At 57.3% G+C, this 21,264-nt stretch overlaps 1 protein-coding gene across 2 annotated transcripts; it reads right to left on the minus strand.

The window, feature by feature from the left end:
- Positions 1-9,072: 9,072 nt before the first annotated feature.
- STXBP2 (syntaxin binding protein 2) lies at positions 9,073-20,104 on the minus strand. Of its 2 annotated transcripts, XM_004614778.2 has the most exons (19): positions 20,051-20,101; positions 18,108-18,157; positions 17,850-17,931; positions 17,213-17,289; positions 16,830-16,908; positions 16,632-16,735; positions 16,222-16,370; positions 15,986-16,070; positions 15,768-15,898; positions 15,560-15,667; positions 15,184-15,241; positions 15,002-15,067; positions 14,829-14,909; positions 13,980-14,118; positions 13,556-13,665; positions 12,427-12,522; positions 11,522-11,607; positions 11,252-11,409; positions 9,073-10,176 (listed from the first exon to the last, which is right to left on the minus strand). In XM_004614778.2, the coding sequence occupies exons 1-19, from the start codon at positions 20,085-20,087 to the stop codon at positions 10,091-10,093; spliced, it is 1,782 nt and encodes a 593-aa protein (XP_004614835.1). In that variant the 5' UTR covers positions 20,088-20,101; the 3' UTR covers positions 9,073-10,090. The 2 variants fall into 2 exon arrangements, with proteins under 2 accessions (XP_004614835.1, XP_054981031.1); XM_055125056.1 differs by lacking the exon at positions 18,108-18,157 and having other exon boundaries at positions 20,051-20,104.
- Positions 20,105-21,264: the final 1,160 nt, after the last annotated feature.

The raw sequence follows: 21,264 nt of genomic DNA on the forward strand, positions 1-21,264 counted from the left end.
GAAAATAATTTTTATTTGGTGTTTGGGCCATTTCCAACTAGGGTCTGCCATGTGCAAAGCAACTATTTTAACCCCTGTTCTATCACTCTGCTCCCCCCCCCAACTAGAGAAATTAATAGGAGCCACAAGTTTAATTAAAAAATTTCAGGGGCCGGGGCTGGAGTGATAGGACAGTGTGGATGTCCTATCACTCCGTGTTTAGGACGTTTGCCTTGCATGCATCCGACCCAGGTTCAATCCCCGGCATCCCACAGGGTCCCCTGAGCACTGCCAGGAGTAATTCCTGAGTGCAGAGCCAGGAGGAGTCCCCAAGCATCACTAGGTGTGACCCAAAAAGGCAAGATAAATAAATACATAATAAAGCAAACGTACTTAAAAAAATTTTTGTTCAGGGGACTTGGGGCCAGAGCCATAGCACAGCAGGGAGGCACTTGTGTGTATGCTGCCATCCCGGGTTCCATCCCCGTCACCCCATATGGTACCTTGAGCCCAACAGAAATCATTGGGTGCAGAGCCAGGAGTAAGCCTTGAGAATCGCCTGGTGTGGCCTCCCCCAAAAACTCAGGGTTCAGAGAGAGAGCAGGAGCTAAGGCATTTCCTTGAATCTTACTGATTCAAATCTCTGAGCACTGGGGCTGGAGTGATAGCACAGCGGGTAGGGTGTTTGCCTTGCACGCAGCCGACCCGGGTTCAAATCCCAGCATCCCATATGGTCCCCTGAGCACCACCAGGGGTAATTCCTGAATGCATGAGCCAGGAATGATCCCTGTGCATTGCCGGGTGTGACCCAAAAAGCAAAAAAAAAAAAAAAATCAAATCTCTGAGCACTATTAGGGGTCACTCCTGAGCACAGAGCCCAGAATAATCCCTGAGAACAGGTGTTTAGGGCATGATCCCCTCCAAAAAAGAGTTGTGGTTTTTAATTTTTTTAATTGAATATCCATGAGATAGAGCATTATAAAGCTTTCATGGTTGGGTTTCAGTCCAGCACCCAACACCCATCCTTCCACCAGTGTACATTTCCCACGACCAATGGCCCCTGTTTCCCTCCCACCATCCCCCAACACACACCCCTCCCAGTCTGCCTCTATGGCAGGCACTTTCCTTCTTTCTCTCTCTCTCTTTTTTGTGCATGATGGTTTGCAGTACAGGTACTGAGAGGTTATCATGTTTGTTCTGGGAATTCAGTATTTTTATGAGGAAGGTAAGGCTGGAGTCGCTTTTTTACCTGGGTGGCAGCTTTGGGGTGAGGGTATGACTGCTGAGGCTTCTGGAAGTACAGAGAGGTGGGGGGAAGTAGCTAACCCCAACCCCAAGAAAGCCTGGAGATTTCAGCCATGAAACCCACATACTCAAATTTTCAGCAGATAAATTTCAGCAGATATTAATAGGAGAGAAATTAATAGGAGCCACAAGCCAGACGGTGGAGACCAGGGGCATGGCGGCGATTTTGGATTATGGGAGCAAGCGGCTGCCAGGGGCTTCGCTTGGGCGGGCACCAGGCTGACTCACCCCCCTCTAACTTACTCTGGTCTGTTTAGCTTTGCACAGATCTGAGATTAACTGCGACTTTTGATCTTTTTCGAGATTTATTTATGTATTTCTGAAGTAAGGCCAATAAATGAGCTTGTACAGCTGGGCCAGAGGTGGTTTGTGGGTTGGCTCCCACATACCCTAACTTTTGGCTGTTTAATTTCTGGGAAAACCTGGTCCAAGTTGTTGGGGTCTGGCCAGAGGCACAGCGGCAATTTTGGGGTATTGGGAAGCCTGAAGACACCATTGGCTGCTGATACCCGTGGGTACAGGTTGACCTGGTGGCAGCACCCCCCAAAAAATAGTTTACAGAGCCAGTTATGTATTTGTGGGTGCACTTCTGTGTTCTTATGGGCAATGTGTGTGCGTGTCCACAGTGCTGAACTGTGTGCATGTCAGCGTACATATGGCCCCGGGTTACATATGTAACATGTATCCAAACACGTGATTATATAGCTAGTGGATCATTCCTGAGCAGCGGCCATGTATGATATTGTGTTCTAAGTCCCAGGCGACCCCAAAGGCAAACAGCCTTTTTTTTTCCTCGTTGGGTCACACCCAGTGATGCTCAGGGGTTACTCCTGGCTCTGCACTCAGGAATTACTCCAGACGGTACTAGGGGGACCATATAGGATGCTGGGAATTGAACCCGGGTCAGCCGCGTGCAAGGCAAACGTCCTACCTGCTGTGCTATTGCTCCAGCCCCGGCAAACAACCTTTTTTTTTTTTTTAAATGGGTCACACCTGGCAATGCAGAGGGGTTACTCCTGGCTCTGCATTCAGAAATCACCCCTGGCGGTGCTCAGAGGACCGTAGGGGATGCTGGGAATTGAACCCTGGTCAGCCGCGTGCAAGGCAAACGCCCTACCCGCTGTACTATCACTCCAGCCCCGCAAAACAGCCTTTTTTGCAGCCCTGTAGACACCCATCTTGGCCCAGGTTGCACCTATTCAGGATTTCTTGTGATTAGACCTTCCTGCCCACCCTTGGGTGGGGGTGTCACCTCGCTAAGGCAGAGTGTGGGACAGAAGCTATTTAGAGGTTCCCCCCTGGCTCTAGGGATGCTGAAGACTTGGGGGCCTTGGAGTATTGGGGGTCGAGAAAGAAGGTGGAGGGAGAGGGAGGTCCCTGTCCCATTCATAAAACTTTATGATGAGGGGGGGAAAATAACCCAGCATCTCCTGGGGAGGGCTCAAAAGGACGCTCTCCCTTCCCCTCCCTCTCCGGTCCATAGAGTGTGGGTGTCAGAGAGGAAGTGAAGGTCCGGTTCTCTGAAAGAGAGGTGGAGGGCACAGCGGGAGGAAGGGGTGTCGCGGGACAGTCACGAGTGACCCCCAGCTCTCCGCAGAGGCGCATGACCCATGCCCCGCCTCCACTAAAGACGGAATTCTCTGGCCCGCCCGCCTTTGGGACTGACTCTGCCCCCAGACCTCGGTCCCGCCAGACCCCGCCTCCCAGGCCTGGCCACGCCCTGACCACGCCCCCAATGCCCACCTCTGCTTGCTTCTGACCTCAAGGAACTAGATGCAGGGATGGGATTGCTTATAGGTTTAACTTTTGGGGTTGGTTTGTTTATCTGCTTTTGGGTCACACCCAGCGATGCTGAGGGTTTACTCCTGGCTCTGCATTCAGGAATTACCTGGTGTGTTGGATATTAACCCTAGGTGTTTTAGGTTTCATCAGTGAATTGCCCCTTTTTCTCCCCCCCTCCCCCCACCCAGAGAAGCTTACAGTGCTCTTAAATATAAAGTCAGGAGACTAGCACCCCTAATCTCCCGACTTTATATTTAACCTTTCCTTTGTGCTTTAACTCTCATTGTTATATTCCCTAGGTCAGTCTTGGTTACTTATAAGTCAAAACTGGTGATTCTGAGAACTTTGTATTTGCGGTGAATTGCTTGCTTTTCTATTTCCCCTGTAGCCGTTTCATATTTTACTATAGAGCAATGTTCTTTGCTTAGACACAGAAAAACCATTAATGGGGCCGGAGCGATAGCACAGCGGGTAGGGCGTTTGCCTTGCACGCGGCCGACCCGGGTTCGATCCCTGGCATCCCATATGGTCCCCCCAGCACCGTCAGGAGTAATTCCTGAGTGCAAAGCCAGGAGTAACCCCTGAGCATCGCTGGGTGTGACACAAAAAGCAAAAAAAAAAAAAAAAAAACATTAATGCTGTGCTCCTAATACTTGGGAGTTGATTGACTTTGAAATATATCTACACCTGAATAAATAAATAAATATATATATGGACTGGAGGGATAGCACAACGGGTAAGGCGTTTGCCTCGCACACAGCCGACCCAGGTTCAATTCCTCGGCCCTCTCGGAGAGCCCGGCAAGCTACCGAGAGTATCCCGCCCACACAGCAGAGCCTGGCAAGCTACCTGTTGCGCATATGTGTGTGTGTGTGTGTATGTATATATATCTATGGGCTGGAGCAATAGCACAATGGTAGGGTGTTTGCCTTGCACACACAGCAGACCCAAGTTCAATTCTTCCGCCCCTCTCAGAGAGCCCGACAAGCTACCGAGAGTATCGAGCCCGTGTGGCAGAGCCTGGCAAGCTACCCGTGTGTATTGGATATGCCAAAAACAGTAACAATAAGTCTCTCAATGAGAGACGTTACTGGTGCCCGCTCGAACAAATCAATATTAAAATATATAATATATATAAAATAAATATATTAAATGGAAAGAGAAAAGCAATATAATACTTGTCACCCTGGGCAAATCTCTCCGTATAACTCTGGGAGACAGAATGTCTCCTTGAATTAATCTCTCCAAGAGAATTGTCTCCGTCGAAATGCTTTACCTCTGTAAATAATCAGTCACCCCTACCTGCAGTCCTATACCGCAGGCCCCTTCAGTGCTCTGCGAGGATGCTAACAGCTCTGCATTAAACGGGCCATTCTGCCCATCAGTCTGTGTTTCCCCATCTCTTTGTTACTCTGCAGAGGAGGTGGTTCTCGGCCACCAAATGTGTCACACACCCACGTTTTGAACTCACAGCAGGGCTTGGGGTGACCCTATGGGATGCCAGGGATAAAACCCGTGTTGGTCCAAGTTTGGGGGTGAGGGGTGGAGGGTCACTCACAGCAGTACTGGGAGGACCATGCCATGATGGGAGCTGAGCGCTCTCTGGCCCACCGTGAGTCACCAAACAGGAGATACAGTTCTGTGGCGGCCACACGGGCTATGTTCAGGGCTAACAGGTGGGGGATCCTATGGGGTGCTGGGGATTGAGCCTAGGTTGGCCGCGTGCAGGAGACTTTACAAAGTTTACACACTTCAGGGGTTACTCCTGGCTCTGCGCTCAGGAATTACTCCTAGCGGGGTCTGGGGGATGCTATGGGATGCTGGGGATCAAACCCGGGTCTGCTACATGCAAGCCAAAAGCCCTCCCCGCTATAACAGAGCTCCGCCCCAGTCCTGGGAGTTTTTCTCTGCCCTTGAAGAGTTGTTGACCCAAAGTGGGGCCTGGATGGTTCTGAAGTTCGGCTTCTGTTACCACATGCGGATGCAAATGGACCACAAGGAAGCCTCCTGTGCTCTGATTGGCTGTCAGCAGAGGCTTTGCTTGTTGCCCGGCAACCACAGGATGGTGATAGAGGCTGGCAGGTGGCCCCAAGAGAATCCTTGACGCCCTTCTGGTCCTACCTGAGTGACAGACAGGACAGGGGAGAAACACCTGGGAGCGTGGCCAGAGTTCTCTGCAAGACTTGACCTTGGCCTCATTTGCAGATATGGGCCACCTGGGGCGTCCATGCACTGTGGCTAAATCAGGTTTTGGGAGAGAGGTTGGAGGTGTGCAAAGCCAGTGACTTACCTGCTGGCTTTAGGGCCACACCTGTGGGAGCTCAGGCCTCACTCCTGGTCCTGCACTGAGGGATCACTCCTGGCAGTGCTCAGGGGGAACTGATGGGGTGCCCAGGGATCAAACCCGGGTTGGCTGCGTGCAAGGCAAACGCCTTCCACACTGCCCTATCGCTCCCACACTGAATTTTTTTTTCTTTTTGAGTCACATCCAGTGATACTCAGGGGTTACTCCGGGCTCTGCACTTAGGAATTACTCCTAGCAGTGCTTACGGGACCCTATGGGATGCTGGGGATCGAACCCGGGTCAACAGCATTAAGGTCAAACAGCCTCCTCACTATTCTATCACTTCTGCCCCAAGAATAATTTTTTTCTTTTTTTTTCCTTTTTTTGGGGGGGAGGTCAGACCCGGTGATGCACAGGGGTTACTCCTGGCTCTGCACTCAGGAATCACCCCTGGCAGTGCTCAGAGGACCATATGGGATGCTGGAAATCAAACCTGGGTCAGCCACGTGCAAGGCAAACGCCCTACCCACTGTATTATCACTCCAGACCCAAGAATAATTTTTTAAAAGTATTCGGTGTCCCCTTTAGTTTTATTTCCCCCAGTCCCTGCAGGTTTGAAACTCGAAGAAGCCTCAAAACAGGACTGGGGTCACCCACATCCCCTTCTGGAGCCGCTGCTGAAACGGAACCTTCCCACTCACAGAGCTGGTTCCTCCACCCAGACACCTTCGACACATGTTCTTGCCAGCAGCCTTTGGTTAACTTGTGTTTGAAGATTTACAGAAGTTATTTTACAAAAATTATGGGCAGGGATAGGAGGATCAGGGGTGCTCAGGGCTGACACCTGGCTGTGCTCAGGGATCACTCCTGGCAGGGCTCAGGGCATCCTAGGTGATGCTAGAGATCAAAGCTGGGTCAGCCGTGTACCAGACAAGCGCCCTCCCCACTGTATCATCTCTCCAGCCCACATTCTCCTAACACTTCTTCTTTTTCTTTTTTTTTGGCTTTTTGGGTCACACCTGGCGATGCACAGGGGTTATTTCTGGTTCCGCACTCAGAAATTACTCCTTGCAATGCTCGGTGGACCATATGGAATGCTGGGAATCGAACCCGGGTCGGCCTTGTGCAAGGCAAACGTCCTGCCCACTGTACTATCACTCCAGCCCCACTTCTTTTAATTTTGTGTTTGGGTCACACCTGGCGATGCTCAGGGCTCTGCATTCAGAACACTCCTAATAGTGCTAAGGAGATCCTATGGGATACCGGGGATCGAACCTGGATTGGATGTGTGCAAGGCTAATGTCCTACTCGCTGTGTTACAACTCCAACCCCAATTTTATTATTATTATTATTATTATTATTATTATTTGCTTTTTGGGTGACACCCGGCGTTGCACAGGGGTTACTCCTGGCTCATGTACTTAGAATTACTCCTGGCGGTACTCAGGGGACTATATGGGATGCTAGGAATCGAACCCTGGTCGGCTGCATGCAGGGCAAACGCCCTACCCACTGTGCTATCACTCCAGCCCATTATTATTATTATTATTGCTTTTTGGGTCACACCTGGCAATGCACAAGGGTTATTCCTGGCTCTGCACTCAGGAATTACTCCTGGCAATACTCAGGGAACCATATGAGATGCTGGGAATCGAACCTGGGTCGGCCACGTGCAAGGCAAACGCCCTACCTGCTGTGCTATCGTTCCAGCCCCCAATGTTATTATTTTTTAGCTATACCCAGCATCACTGTGGGGATCCTTGGTGCCACCACAAGAGTCTCTTTGCTTCCCCTGCCTCAAATAAGCATCACAAGCAAGTGTGCACCCACGGCTGACAGAAGAGCAGCGACAACAGAAACAGAGGAGGGGCCAGGGCCATAGCAAAGCAGGGAGGGCGCTGGCCTTGCACACAGCTGACCCGGGTTCGAATCCCAGCACCCCATAGGGTCCCCTGAGCACTGCCAGGAGTCACTCCTGAGCACTGCGTGCTGTAGCCCCCAAACCAAAAACAAAATAAAGGGACGTGGGGGATTTAAAACGTGAATTATGGGGGCTGGAGCAATAGTACAGCAGGTCAGGTGCTTGCAGACCCGGTTCGGTTCCTGGCACCCCATAGGGCTCCTGAGCTCCACCAGGAATGATCCCTGATTGCAGAGCTAGGAATCAGCCCTGAGTACTACCAGGTGTGGCCCAGAAACCCCAAGTACATAAATAAGTAGATAAATACAATCAAAAGTGAATTACATGGGGCTGGAGCGATAGCACAGCGGGTAGGGTGTTTGCCTTGCATGCGGCCGACTCGGGTTCGATTCCCAGCATCCCATAGGGTCCCCGGAGCACCGCCAGGAGTGATTCCTGAGTGAAGAACCAGGAGTAACTCCTGTGCATCGCTGGGTGTAACCCAAAAAGCAAAAAAAAAAAAAAAAAAAGTGAATTACAGGGTTTCAGTGACAGTCCAAGGGGTTATGATCTTGCCTATCTGAGTTCAGTGCTTGACTTCCCAAACCGCACCAGGAGGGATCCCTGAGCAGAGCCAAGAGCAAGCCTTGAGCACAGTTGGGTGTGGCCTCACCCCACCCCAAATATTTATTATTTATTTTTTTTAAAGTTATTGGGTAGGAGAGACAGTACAGTGAGAAGGGCGCTAGGCTTGCCCACGGCCGGCCTGGCATCTTATAGGGGAACCCTGAGGCCCCACCAGGAGTGATTCCTGAGTGCCAAGCGCCGAGTAAGCCCTGAGCATCACTGCTGGCCCCCAAACCAAACCAAGCCAACGGAAAGATGTAATGTCCTTAAGACCGGAGACATTACATCATTTTGGTACAAATGAGGAGCAAAGGTTGAGACAGTTTAAGAAACAGATAACTATTCCGTGATCCTCCCGCTACTTCCCTGTCACCTTCAATTCGGGCCACCCCTCCAGCCCGCACACCCTCCTGCCCCACCTCTGCACAGGTTTACGGACGGGGAGATCAAAGGAACCGCAGCTGTTCCACAGCGCCCCCTGGTGTTCGCAACGTTGACCTACACAGACGGGTCCAGGCAGAGTCCCTGGGCTTTTCCTGGGCTTTTCCCGGGACAGAAGTCGAACTAGCACAGCGCAGGAGGCGCTAGTCTTGCAATGGTCAACCTGGGTTTGATCCTCGCCCCGCTATATGGTCCCCTGAGCACCGCCAGGAGTGATCCCTGAATGCAGAGCAAGGAGGAAGCCCTGAGCACGGTCGAGTGTGGCTCCCAAAACAAAAGAGGAAAACAAAACGACCCCACTCCCTGGCCACAGAAATCATACAGAAGGGATGATTTCTGTATCGTCTTTGCAGGCAGTGTTTGAAGCTGGACCCTAATAGGAATCGCCAGCACTACAAGCGGCCCCCTGAGCACTGTCAAGGGTCACTCCTGAGCAGTGCCAGAAACAGCCCCTGAGCTGTTTTCACCAGTTATGGGTAGACCCCCTCAAAAAAAAAATCCCCCCATCCAGGCATCTATCTGGCTTTGTGTGGAGGTGTCACCAAGACCCTAGTAGAACCTCTGAATTAGACCCTCCACACCACCACCAACTCCCTTCCCAAACGCTTCATCTTCGTACTCAGTACAAGTTTCACTTCCTCCAGGAAGCCTTCCTTGAGTGCCCAGATGGCTTCCACAAGATCCGTTCAAGCGACTGTCAGGGTGACCATGTATCTGATAAAGGTCCCCCCACCATATCCATCTTACTTGCACAGAGATCCACTTCTAGTTTATTATAGTTTGTGTGTGTGTGGTGACTCACACACTTGCCTGCATTGTAAGCAGCAACCAGGTATTTCCGGCGATTACAATAACAATAATAATGATAATAATTTACAAACGCAGGGGTTTGGTGGTGTCACCTGGTGGGAGTTCTGATATAGAAGCCCAAACCGAGGCCCCCAAGGTCGCCCAGGGCGCTGTGAATATCCGGTGGCGGCCAGATCCAGGTGAAGACAGCTGGGTTGTCAGCGCAGCATCTGCTGATGGGTCCTGGGTGTCCTTATCCCTCACGTGCTTCTCCTACCACACCCCGTTTTAACCCAGAAGGGGTGGCCCTACCCCGCTCACACAAAACACCAATGCAGGGTTGAAGACCTAGCACCGAATTTGGCCAGAGAATCTCTACAGCCTTCATTCCGGCTAATCAAAGTAACTGGGGGTTGGGCCTTGAGCTAAGCCTGGGGTCCTTTATCAAGAGGAGACAAGAGGCTGGGGGAGATTTCCGGTTCCAATGGAGGAGGCACAGGATCCAGGCCTGCACGGAGGGAATGAGGAGCCATCCTTTTTCACCCCATCCTTTTCTCATCGGGGTGAAAAAGGATGAACAGAGGCAGGGCCTGAGGTGGGCGTGGTCTTTGATAAGGCGTGGCCCTGACGGGGCGTGGTTCTGCATGGGCGTGGCTTTGTGGGTGTGCGTGGTTTGGGTGGGCGGGGCCACGCAGGCACAGGCTCCGCCCTAGAGCGCACCTAGCATGGCTCCAGGCCCCTCCGGGTCCCTTGGGATGTGGGAAAGGGGGGGCAGGAGGTAATGAGGGCAGGAGGTGTTCAAGCAGGATGAAGAGGTGAGTGGGGAAGCTGGCCTTGAGGCCAAAAGGAGGGGCTGGGAGGGCTCCTTGGGAAAGAAAGTGGGTTGGCTGGTGCAGAGAAGGGAGTTTATTTCTCTGGAATGGAGAGGCGGCACAAATGGCTAGGGAGCTTGGTGTTTGGTGGGGGCGGGGGTGGGGGGGTGGTCAGGGCAGAGGAATGTCCTCCAGCTTCTGGTCCAGCATCTTGAGGTCATCCAGGAAGCGGGTCGGGGTGAGGATGTGTGAGGAGCCTGGGCAGGAGGGTACGGTTGGGGGTTGGAGGGGTGTCGCTGACACTCTCGCCTCTCCCCTACCCTCCTCCCCACACAAATCACCCCCCGCCCCCCAGTCGGTTCCTGATCCCACTGGAAGGCCTAGAGCCTTAGAAAACCAAGGAAATGGAGGGAGAGTGTTTGCCTTGCACCTAGCCAACCCGGGTTCAATCCTTGGCATCCCATATGGCCCCCCCAAGCACCACCAGGAGTTACTTCTGAGCACTGCTGGGTGTGTCCACACACACAAAAAAATACAAATTCAGGACTCCGGGGTCGAAGCCAGAGTATAGCAGGTAGGGCGCTTGCCTGGGATGCAGTCAGCCCGATTCCATCCCCCATATAGACCCCCGAGCCCCGCCAGGAGTAACCCCTGAGCACTGCCGGCTGTGGCAAAAAACAAATGAAGAAAAAGAAAAACAAAAAACAATCCGGAGCCCCTGGCCCAGCCCCTCAAGACACAGAATCCCAGCCCTCCCTCTCCTGGGAGCCCCACACTCAAGCCCTGCAGAAGTTGCTGGTTCTTGGGGGACCCAAGTGATAGTCCAGCGGGGAGGCATTTGCCTTGCATGCAGCCTGCCCAGGTTTGGTCCCCGGCATCCCACAGGGTCTCCACAGCACCGCCAGGAGTGATTCCTGAGTGCAGAGCCAGGAGGAACCCCTGAGCATCGCTGGGTGTGGTCCTCCAAACCGAAAACAAGAGAAGGTGCTGACTCTGGGGGTTCAGGTTATTCAGTTCCCATTCGTCTGAGCACCTGGAGTTCCAGCCCTAAGGGCTTCCCCCTTGAGGGGGGCTGTAGCTGTCGTCCCATTGTTCATCGATTTGCTCGAGCAGGCACCAGTAACGTCTCCATAGTGAGACTTGATGTTACTGTTTTTGGCATATCGAATACGCCACGGGTAGCTTGCCAGGCTCTGCTGTGTGGGCAGGATACTCTTGGTAGCTTGCTGGGCTCTCCGAGAGGGGTGGAGGAATCAAACTCGGGTTGGCCGCGTGCAAGGCAAACGCCCTACCCGCTGTGCTATCGCTCCAGCCCTGAGGGGGGCTACTCACCAATAAGCACCTCCCACTTGCCCTCGGTGGCTCTGGTCACTTCGTAGGCAGCCCGCATCTCCGACATGGTCACTCCGCCCAGCACGTACAGGATGAGCCTCGGTCCGGCTCGCGCCTCTATGCCCGCCTTATTCTTGTGCCAGTGGCCGAAGCGGGCACTGGGGTGGTCAGGTGGGCAGGGGTCAGGAGGGCCACTCCACTCCCCCCTCACCCCGGCCCTCAACACAGACCCTGCCGTGGGGGAGGGGCGGCGCGGGGCGAGGCCCTCACCTGACTGCAGCCTGGGAGCTGGCGGTGGGGGCGGGGTCTGACACGAAGGGCCACAGCTTGCGGTCCAGGCGGTCCTCAATGGCATCCTGGGGGTCCACACGGAGGCTGGGGGGAGGCCACAGACCCGGGACGCCAGCCCTGTGTTCCCTGCCGAGGTCACCGTCTAAACTGCCTCCCTGCCCCTTGGGGACCCTCTGTGGAGTCACCATCTCCAGCCTCCCGGAATCCCAGGTGCACCCCCCTCACCCACCAGCCCGGGGCCTCCCTCAAGAAGGGGGGGTTGGGGGACCCCTGTCGCAGCCCCAGAACTGCCAGGGCAAGCCCCAAGCACTGTGTCCCGAACTCACTGAGTGTGGCCCCAAATGAAAAGGTGGAACCAAACCCATCCCATTCACCTCCCGGGGTCCCCCCAGAGTGAGCCCTCAGAGCTTTGGGGTCACCGTCAGCGCCTAATGACCCAGGCACCCAGACATCTCAGGCCTGGGGGAGAGGGACATGGGGAGCTGGCAGATGAGAGTGGGGGCGGGCCCAGGCACCAGACATCCCAGGGCTGGGGGAGAGGACCACGGTGGGGGGGGCTCATGGGAGGGGCAGGAGGACGCCCCTGGCCTGCTGTCCAGTGGCCATGCCCCTGATGTCCGGGATAGGGAGGGGCAAGGCGGGGCCAGGAGGGGCAAAGGGGTTGGGGGATGGGAAAGACTCAGGGGCCGGAGAGAAAAGAGGCTCCTTCCAAGCCCCAATTCTCTAGGTGGCACCTGGTGTGGTCCCCCTCTGCCCCCCAAGCACACTGATGCCCACGGGGAGGTTTAGCGCCGTGAGCAGGGAAGGCTCAGCTGTGGGAAGGCAGGCTAGGGGTGCTCGGGTCTGGCGTCCATGACCAACACCCCCCCACACACACACAGCACCTCCATCACGTCCTTGACGACCGGGGTCCAGCGGGACAGCTGGTAGGTGGGCTCCAGACGCTCCCTCCGCTCCAGTCGGCTGGGGCTCGCCGGGCCCTAGGGGGAGGGGGCACGGAGGGGCCGTGGGGAGGCTGGGCAGGGGGTAGGTCCTGGCTGGGGCTGGAGGGGGGCGCTTCTCTGGCTTTGGGGACAAGGGGGGCGCATGCAGATACAGATGGAGAAAGGGAAAGGGAAATGAAAGGCAACAGGGAGGAGGGGAGTGGAGGGGAGGGCAGAGAGAAGAGAGAGAAAGCAAACAGGAGCAGGGAGAGGAAGGGAGGAGGGAAAGGGAGAGGAGGGAAGAGGAGAGGGGAGAGATGGGAGAGAGGAGAAGGGGAGGGGAGAGAAGGGAGGACTAAAGGAGAAAGAAGGGAGGAGGGAGGGAGAGGAAGAGAGAGGAGGAAGGAGCACAGGAGAGGGGAAAGGAGGGAGGGGAGAGGTGGGGAGACAGAAGAGGAGAAGAAGAGAGGGTAAGAGAGTGGGAAGGAGATGGGAGGGGAGAGCAGAGAGGAGAGGAGTGGAACAACAAGGAGGAAGGGAGGGGAGAGGAAGGGAGGGAAAAGAAGAGGAGGGAGGAGGAGAGGAGAGTGGAGGGGGAAGGAGGGAAAAGGAAGGAGAAGGGGAGGGAAGAGGAGGGAAAGGGAGAGAGAGGGAAGGGTAGAGAAGGGGAGGAGAGGGGAGAGGAGGGGAGGGGAAAGGAGAGGGAAGGGGAGAAGAGGGGAGGGCAAGGGAGAGGAGGGGAAGGGCGAAGAGCAAAGTGGAAGGGAGAAAGGGTGGGGCCAGAGTGAGGGTACAGAGACCCGGAGTGGGGGGAGCAGGAGACAGACAGGGGCATGGGGTCATAAGAGAGCCGGGGAGGTGGGGGTGGGGGGCAGAGAGACAGGAGCAACTGAGCAGAGGAAGCTGCTGGGTGTGCCAGTTGGGGTGCGGGGGCCCCCAAGACCCCAGGGGGTGACGGCCCTAACCCAACGTGGTGCTGCTGCCACCCCCCACTCTGCCCTCCGCCCCCACCATGGTGGTTCCACCGCGACCTCCTCCTACTCCTCGCCCCCCGGGTTAGCAGCGCGGGCCCCACGGTCTCCCCGCGTACCCCTGGGTTGGTGACAGTGGCCCCCAGCTGCTCCAGGTTCCGGATGAGGCTGCTGTGGGCCTGGACATTGGCATGCTGGATCAGCTTGGTCAGGTTCTCCTCGCTCACACCTGCACGTGGGGCGGCACGGAGAAGGAGGTGGGGGGAGCCCCACCGTCTGGGGGTGCCCCAGGATGCAGCCCCATGGGGAGGTGCTGAAGAGAGAACTCTAGACAGGGACCCCCACAGGGCTAGGCTGTGGGGTCATCTGGAAGGAGGCGAGGGGGCCAAGTTTGGGGGAGCTAGAGGTTTGGGGGTGTCTGTGTCAGCAGGGGTGACAGGGTCATGCAGAGGGGAATCTGAGGGTCGGTGAACCGGCTGACATGGACAAGAGAACTGGGGGGTGGGGTTCCCGGTGACGCCCCCCCCGCCCCGCCCCACCCACCGTTCCGGAGAAGGATGTAGAGCAGCAGGACCCGGATCTTGTCGTAGGCCGGCACCGCCGCATCCAGCAGCACGGGCACGATCAGCTTCATGGCGTCCTTGATCTTCTCGCCCTCCGCGTCCGAGCCCATGGCCAAGTCCTGTGGGCATGGGGGTCCAGCGGGCCCATCAGCCCCATGGTGCCAGGAAGGGCAGGGACACACCCGGGCTAGGAAGGGTTCACCCTGCCCACAGACCGCCAGGTCCTCTCACCCATTCTTGCTCCGCGCAAACCCAGCCCTTATCCAGGTCCTGGGGTTTCAGAGACTGCCCTCACTGACCACAACCCACTCAGGTCTCCTTCCAGAGCCTGCTCCTCAAGGGCACATCCCCAGGTCTTCCTCCAAACCCCGCCCCTCAAGGCCACATCCCAGGTCTTCCTCCAGACCACGCCCCTCGAGGCGACACCCCCCAGGTTTCCTTCCAGACCACGCCCCTCAAGGCCACACCACCAGGTTTCCTTCCAGACCCCGCCCCTCAAGGCCACACCCCCAGGTCTTCCTCCAGACCACGCCCCTCGAGGCAACACCCCCAGGTTTCCTTCCAGACCCCGCCCCTCAAGGCCACACCCCCAGGTCGCCCTCCAGACCCTGCTCAAGGCCACACCTTCAGGTCACCCTCCAGACCCTGCTCAAGGCCACACCCCCGGTCTCCCCCAAACCCTGCCCCTCAAAGCCACACCCCCAGGTCTCCCTCTAAACCCCGCCCCCAGGTCTCCCTCTGGACTGCCCCTCAACAGGAACCTCTCCATCCCAGGCCTCTCACTGTAGGACCTTATCTGCCCAGGTACCCCCGCGACAGGTTACCCTACCTGCTCCACGCTGCACAACTTCTCCACAGTTCCCTTGAAGCGCTTCATGCAGTCGTCAGCTAAATGGAGATGTGTAGAATACTGCAAATAGGGGGACCAGAGAACCAACCTTGAGTCAGGCATGGGTGGGCTTCAGGGAGGCGGGCAGGGCAGGCCCCCCAGGGCCCGCTCACCTTGTTCAGCTCCTTCTGGTACTGCGGCATCTTCTTCAGAATGTGGGACAGGTCTTTGATGTTGGCCTGGGAGCCAGGGTGCAGTTAAGGCCACAGTCAGGGTCCTGCTCTGGGCGGAGGCGAGCAGGGGAGGGGGCCTCTTCTCCCACGCTGCTCTGTGCACCCCAGGCCCCACCCCCTACCTTGTCGGTGGTCAGCCTCTTGCTCTCACAGAAAGTCTTCAGAAGCTCCGTGACCTTCCTGCCAGGGAGGGTTTGAAAGGGAAGGTGAGGTTGGAGGCTGGGCCTAGGTGCCGGGCGGTGGAGCGAATCCTGCAGGCGGAGAAAGGGGGTGCCCAGGGGAAGAGACCCGGAGTGCACGAGATGTTGGGGATGCTGGTCCAGAGCCCGAGGCCAAGTGGCTGCCCAGGCCCTGGGGAGAAGGGCGTGGGGAATAGGGCGTGGCCTTTCTAGGGGCGTGGCCTCGGGCCTGGCTTGTGGGGTGGAGCTTTGTGGGCGGGGCTTTGTTGTGTCTCGTGGGCGGGGCTTGTGGGCGTGGTCTGGAGGGCAGAGCACGTACTTGGACACGTCCGCGATGTGCATGTGCCGCAGCTCCACCCAAAGGTCATCGTCCTCATCCAGCAGCACTGCCTTCTCCCGGGTCTCACTCAGCCCCGTGGTCTCGTACCTGGGGAGGGAGTTGGGGGAGGGGGATGTCAGGGTACCAGGAAGAGGTGTAAGGAGGGTCGGGTCGGGAAGATGGAGGGACAGGTACTGAGGTCACCCACTTGTATGTGTCCTGCTCAATGTCCAGCAGGTCGTAGGCCATGGCCTGAAACGTGAGCTCGTGCAAGAGTGGGGTCACAGGGTCGGCTGCCCGGTCCATGATCAGCAGCTGGGAGCGGGTTTTCTCAGGACCCTGGAGGCGGCAGATGGGGAATGAGCAGGGAGACCCCAGGAAGCCTCACCCCTACCTGCCTGCGCACCCCGGGGCCATCCCTTTCACCTCGCCCAGACTTGGAGTATCGGCCTTGAAGGCGTTGAGCTTGGCCAGGACGGCATGGGCCAGCTGCGCGGTGTCCTCTGGGCCTCTAGGGGTGGATGAGTGGAGATTCAGACATGGCGGGAGGCACTCTCCAGGGTGGGCGGCCGGTGAGGGCAACGGGGGCGGGGGGACGGGGGGTCACAGATGGGGTTAAGGGGAGGAGGGAGAGGGTAGCAGGAAGGGGGCGGGGTCCCCACTTGCGGTAGCGGATAGATGGGTACTCCTGCAGCGTGGCACACAGTGTGGCGATCTGCTGGGCCAGGGCCTCAAGCTGTCGTGCGCGCTCCCCGGCCCGGAAGGGGCAGTAGAGGTTGTACGTGCTGTGGGGGACGTCCAGGGAAAACACCTGCGAGGGGGCAAGGAGTGCAGAGTGAGGGGCGCATGCACCCCCTTCTCCCAGGGTGGGGGCTTCTCTGGAGCCAGCCTGGCTAGCCTCTATCTCTCCCTGAGGTCAGGGAGAACCCACTCTCCTGCCACTTCCCCCCCCATAACCTTCAGGGCTAAGTGCGGGAGGCCTGCTCGGTGCTGCCCCCTGCAGGCTGCCGGTGGCACAGATCCTCAGGTGCGGAGACACCAACTGCCTCCCAGGGACCAGGCTGGGCCCTACCTGGGCCTCGTAAGGGAGAAACGCCAGGTGGATCTCCTTCAGCGTCTTCACCACCTTCGCTAGGCGGGAGCGGCCCAGCTCAGAGAACAGGGGCTCTGGGCAAGCTGGGAGAAGCGAGAAGAGGTGTCAGGCCCCCCTCACCTAGAGCAGATCTCAATACACCCCCTCCCTCCCCCAGGTACTCTGCTCCTCACTCACTGTCAGTGAAGAAGATGTGTGCTGCCTTGTAGGTGAAAGTCGGGGTCCCCCGGAAGTCTGCAATCAGGGCCTGCACGGACTGTGGGATGCAGGACACTTTCCAGATCTCACCTGGGCCCACTACCCCCCCCCCTCAGCCCTACAGGGCCTTCAGGTCCCTATTGATCTCCCCACATAGGCACACACGTGCATTCATGGAAACATGCCCACACACATGCACACAATGCACGTGAAGGTGTGTGAGTGCAAACACATGAGTGCACGGGCCTGCGATACACATGCATCTAAGCATGCACACGCCTGCATTCATGGAAGCATGCACGTCCATGCACACAATCCCACATGGAAGCGCCCACGCATACACAGCACACTCAGACAGGTACCTTCTCGGTGGGGCTCAGCAGGTAGATGGCTTCCAGGCTGGGGATGGGCTCACGCCGCTTGTTGATATCCTCAACGACTACCAGGGATGGAGGGAGGGGAGGGGAAAGGGGCGGGGGAGAGGGCAGCAGCCTCAGCTTTGGGGAGCTGGACCCCATGAGGGAGTGGCCGGCTGCCCTCCCGGACACCCCCACAGGCCACACAGCTCAGAACCACAGTCACGGTGGCTCTCTCCCGGGTCCGTGGGACTCCTCTAGCAAGTCCCCACGCTCTGAAGGCCAGAGCAATAGCACAGCTGGAAGGGTGTTTGCCTTGCATGCGGCCAACCCGGGTTCGATCCTAGGCATCCCATAGGGTTGCCGCCCCGCCCCACCCCCAGCACCGCCAGGATTGGAGAAAAAAAAAAGGAAGCCCCGCCCTCTGGGCGCTCCCACACTGTCCACCTGGAGGGGGAGATGGTCATGGGGCGCCACAGCCGCGGACACGGGCTCCTGAAGGGGGCACATGTGGGGTGCACGTGTAGGCAATGGAGCCGACTGGGCCACCCGCTCTGGGCTATCTTGGACACTAGGGGGTCCACACAGGAGTCTTCACAGGATGGTGCAAGGATTGGGTGGGGGTGGGGGTGTCTGTACTCACTGGTGATGCCCTCCGCCAGGATGTCCGACATCTTGCAGCAGGAGGACAAAATGCGCATGCTCGGGTGGTCCATGATGAGCACCTAGCGGAGGAGTTGGTACATGGACAGAGGCCTGAGGGGAGGGGGCAGGGCGGCGGGCGCAGGAGCCCATGGGGAGGAGGGGAGGGCGGCCCCAAGAGCCCATCCACACCCTCCTCCACACTCCGCGCCCCAGCCACTATTTTGGGTGAGTTCTCCAGGGTCTCCCCGCTCCCTACCTTCCATTCCCCATCCTTTTTGACGCTCCGAATGACACCGCTCAGAATTTCTGTGGGGAAGGGGGGGATGGGCTCAGGAAGAAGGCTGGATCCCCTGGCGTGCTGGGGGGGGGGGCGCACGCAGGCACACGCGCGCTCGCACATACACACAATGTCCCCAATTTTTTATTTTTGTTTTTATTGCTTTTTTGGGTCACACCCGTCGATGCTCCTGGCTCTGCACTCAGGAATTACTCCTGGCGGTGCTCGGGGGATCATATGGGATGCCGCGGATTGAACCCAGGTCTGCCCGTGTAAGGCAAATGCCCTCCCCACTGTGCTGTCGCTCAGGGAGCCCCCCTGCCCCCCCTCCAACTTTCCCTTAGTCCTGAATGTGAAATGTGCCCTGGGGTGTACAGGCACTGCCGCCAAGCCTCTGGATCTTGTGATTCCTTACTGCACACACGTCCCCAAGCCTTGGGGGTCTGCACTCTAGGTTACTCCTTCACTAATTTCGCTGAGCAGTTCCTGGTCTCCACCCATCCCACCCTCAAGCAAGTTACAGCCAAGGAACCGGGTGCACACAACAGTTTCAGCTTTGTAGCGGCTGAGTGCCTGGGGCTTAAGTCAGCAGATCTATGAGATTCTAGGGCTAGAGAGGTTTCTGGGTCCCAGACCAGCATTGCCTGGTCCCCCAGAGCCCCTGAGCACCAATGGGGAATCTGCCCCCCACCAAAAAACCAAAAAGCAAAAAACCAAAATGAAAAAAAAAAAAAAACACATTGGGGCTGGAGAGATAGCACAGCAGGTAGAGCCCTTTGCATTGCACGCGGCCGACCCAGGTTGGATTCCCAGCATCCCATATATGGTCCCCTGAGCACCTCCAGGAGTAATAGTAATTCCTGGATGCAGAGCCAGGAGTAACCCCTGTGCATCGCCAGGTGTGGCCCAAAAAGCAAAAAACAAAAAAAAACTCATTGTTTTAGAAGGATGAAAAAAGTGGACAGCAGGGTTTGCCTCAAAGCCAGGCTCTCCATCTCCAGCTCCCCCTAGGTTTCCACCAGGCCCCCTGATTCCCCCTGGACGAGAATCCAGGCCTCTGGTGGTCTGTCCTGAGGCCATCCATGCCGGACGGTGGCCTCAGTCTCCTCATCTGTCAAATGGAGTCCCTGGTCTTCCCGGGTCCAGGGAAGCCCCGTATGGAGGGTTTCTTGTTTTTAAGTTGGGGTGCCTGAGGTTTAAGCCGCACTCTGCACTGCCCAGAGAACGGATAGAGAAGAAAGGGGGATAGAGCGGGGTGGCCCCGCCTGCCACATGGTCATGTCCACTGTTATCTGGACCGCCAGGGCGGAAGAAGCAGCAGCCGTGGCCGGAACTCTTGGAGGTGGGGGAAGGAGGCGACTTCCACCCAGCCCCCCAAGAACCCATGGGGCCTGGATCCCCTGGGGGTCCTCCCCTTGCTCCGGGCTGCGTCTCTGCAAGGTGCAAGGCGGAGGTTGAGGAGGGGGGCCCCCTGGATGTGAACCGGCGCGGGGACACGCCCCCCGAGCTCGCGCGGTTCCCGGGCCCGCCGGGCTCCGACCGGGACCGGTAGGGGGGATGCCCCAGCCGCAGCCCCGGAACCCAAGCCACGAACCCCCCCGAGTTTTGCAAGCTCCCAGAGCAAGGGCGTCTAGACGTCCAAGAAGGCCGGAGTCTTGGGGAGGCCCAGGAGTCCGGTTCCACTCGCCCGGGCCACCCCTGCCCAGTCTGATCCCCTTGGGGTATCCCCCACCCCCCACTCCCCTGAGCCCAGCGATGACCAACGCGGGGATCACGTCCTTCAGCCCGCCCCTTCGAGGACCAGGTGATCGACAACTCCACCAGCCCCCCGACTCCCCGCCCGGATCCCAGAATCCGCGCGCCCCTTGCCCTCCCGTGTCCACGGGGAGACGCGACAGCCCGGTCCGGGGGGTGACACTCACTTTCCCCCACCACCGCCTTCAGCCCAGAGGGCGCCATCTTCCCCAGGGGCGCCGCCGCCACTTCCGGGTTTGGCTCAAGGTGGGGGCGTGGCCGATGCGTCAGCCACGTGGGCCCCGCCCCCTCGGGCCCCGCCCCTGCCCCGCGCACCTGGCCCCGCCCCGCGGGCCCCCGAGGGGCCCCAGCAAGGCTGGGCAGGGCGGAATGCGGGCGGAATGCACCCTTCACTGCTCGACTCCGCCGAAGACACACTCCCCCTGCTTGTGTCCTGAGAGAAAGGCGAGATCGCGGGGCGCTCTGCATGCCAGCTCCTGCCCCAAGTTGTCCCACGTCTGGGGGTGCGCTGTGTCTCCACCCCGCTAAGAATGAGGGAAGCCACAAACCCGTGACCCACTTACCTTCTGTCCCCAAGAATTTATAGGCTTGGGCAATATTTGATCAACTCGAGAGGCCTGAGAGAGGGTCGGGCTGAGCCAATCGGCTAAGGTATGGCCCATTCTCCCCCCCAGGCTCCAGAGACGGGGTGTGCGGGGCTGACAGTGACCCCCAGGCTCAGGGGGTTCCCCGAGTACACAAAGCTGTGTGACTTGCAGATCTACTGAGATTTGAAGCTGGAGTCAATGACGGGGAAGAACGCTTATGCTTTGGGAGATAGTACAGCAGGTGGGGCACTCGCCTTACATGCGACTAACCAAATTTCAATCCCCAGCACTGCATAGGGTCCCCCTTGTCCTCAGGATTGATCCCCAGAATAAGCCCTGAGCACAGGTGTGGCCCCCAAACAACAAAATGCTTATGCTTTGGGCGCTGGAGAGAAAGTACAGGAGGTAAGGCACTTGCCTTTCACAAGAATGACTTGGGTTGAATCCCTGACACCCCATATGTTCCCCTGAGGCCGCAGGAAGTGTTCTCTGAGCACAGAGGCAGGAATCAGCTGCGAACACAACCAGGGATGACCCCAAAACCAAAAAGAATTTTTTTTTTTAGTAAAGAGATGTGCCAGAGCGATAGTACAGCAGGGAGGGTGCTTGCCTTGCACAGACCAACCTGGATTGGATCCCCGGCATCCCACAAGGTCCCCCGAGCATCTCCAGGAGTAATTCCTGAGTGCAGAGCCAGGAATAACCCCTGAGCATCGTCAGGGATGGCCCCAAAATAAAACAAAATTTAATAAGTTTCTAAGAATAAGACCAGACGTGGAAGCAAAGGCCCCACT

This window comes from Sorex araneus, chromosome 2 (genome assembly GCF_027595985.1).
Source record: "Sorex araneus isolate mSorAra2 chromosome 2, mSorAra2.pri, whole genome shotgun sequence".
Lineage (NCBI taxonomy): Eukaryota > Metazoa > Chordata > Mammalia > Eulipotyphla > Soricidae > Sorex > Sorex araneus.

Excerpts from the sequence above, each read along its gene's own strand:
- STXBP2 (XM_004614778.2), bottom strand. The coding sequence starts at position 20,087 with ATGGCGCCCTCTGGGCTGAAGGCGGTGGTGGGGGAAA. Across the intron at positions 17,932-18,107 it reads AAAAGGATGGGGAATGGAAG|GTGCTCATCATGGACCACCC; the intron begins GTAGGGAGCGGG and ends CTCCTCCGCTAG. Across the intron at positions 16,071-16,221 it reads CCATCTATCCGCTACCGCAA|AGGCCCAGAGGACACCGCGC; the intron begins GTGGGGACCCCG and ends ATCCACCCCTAG.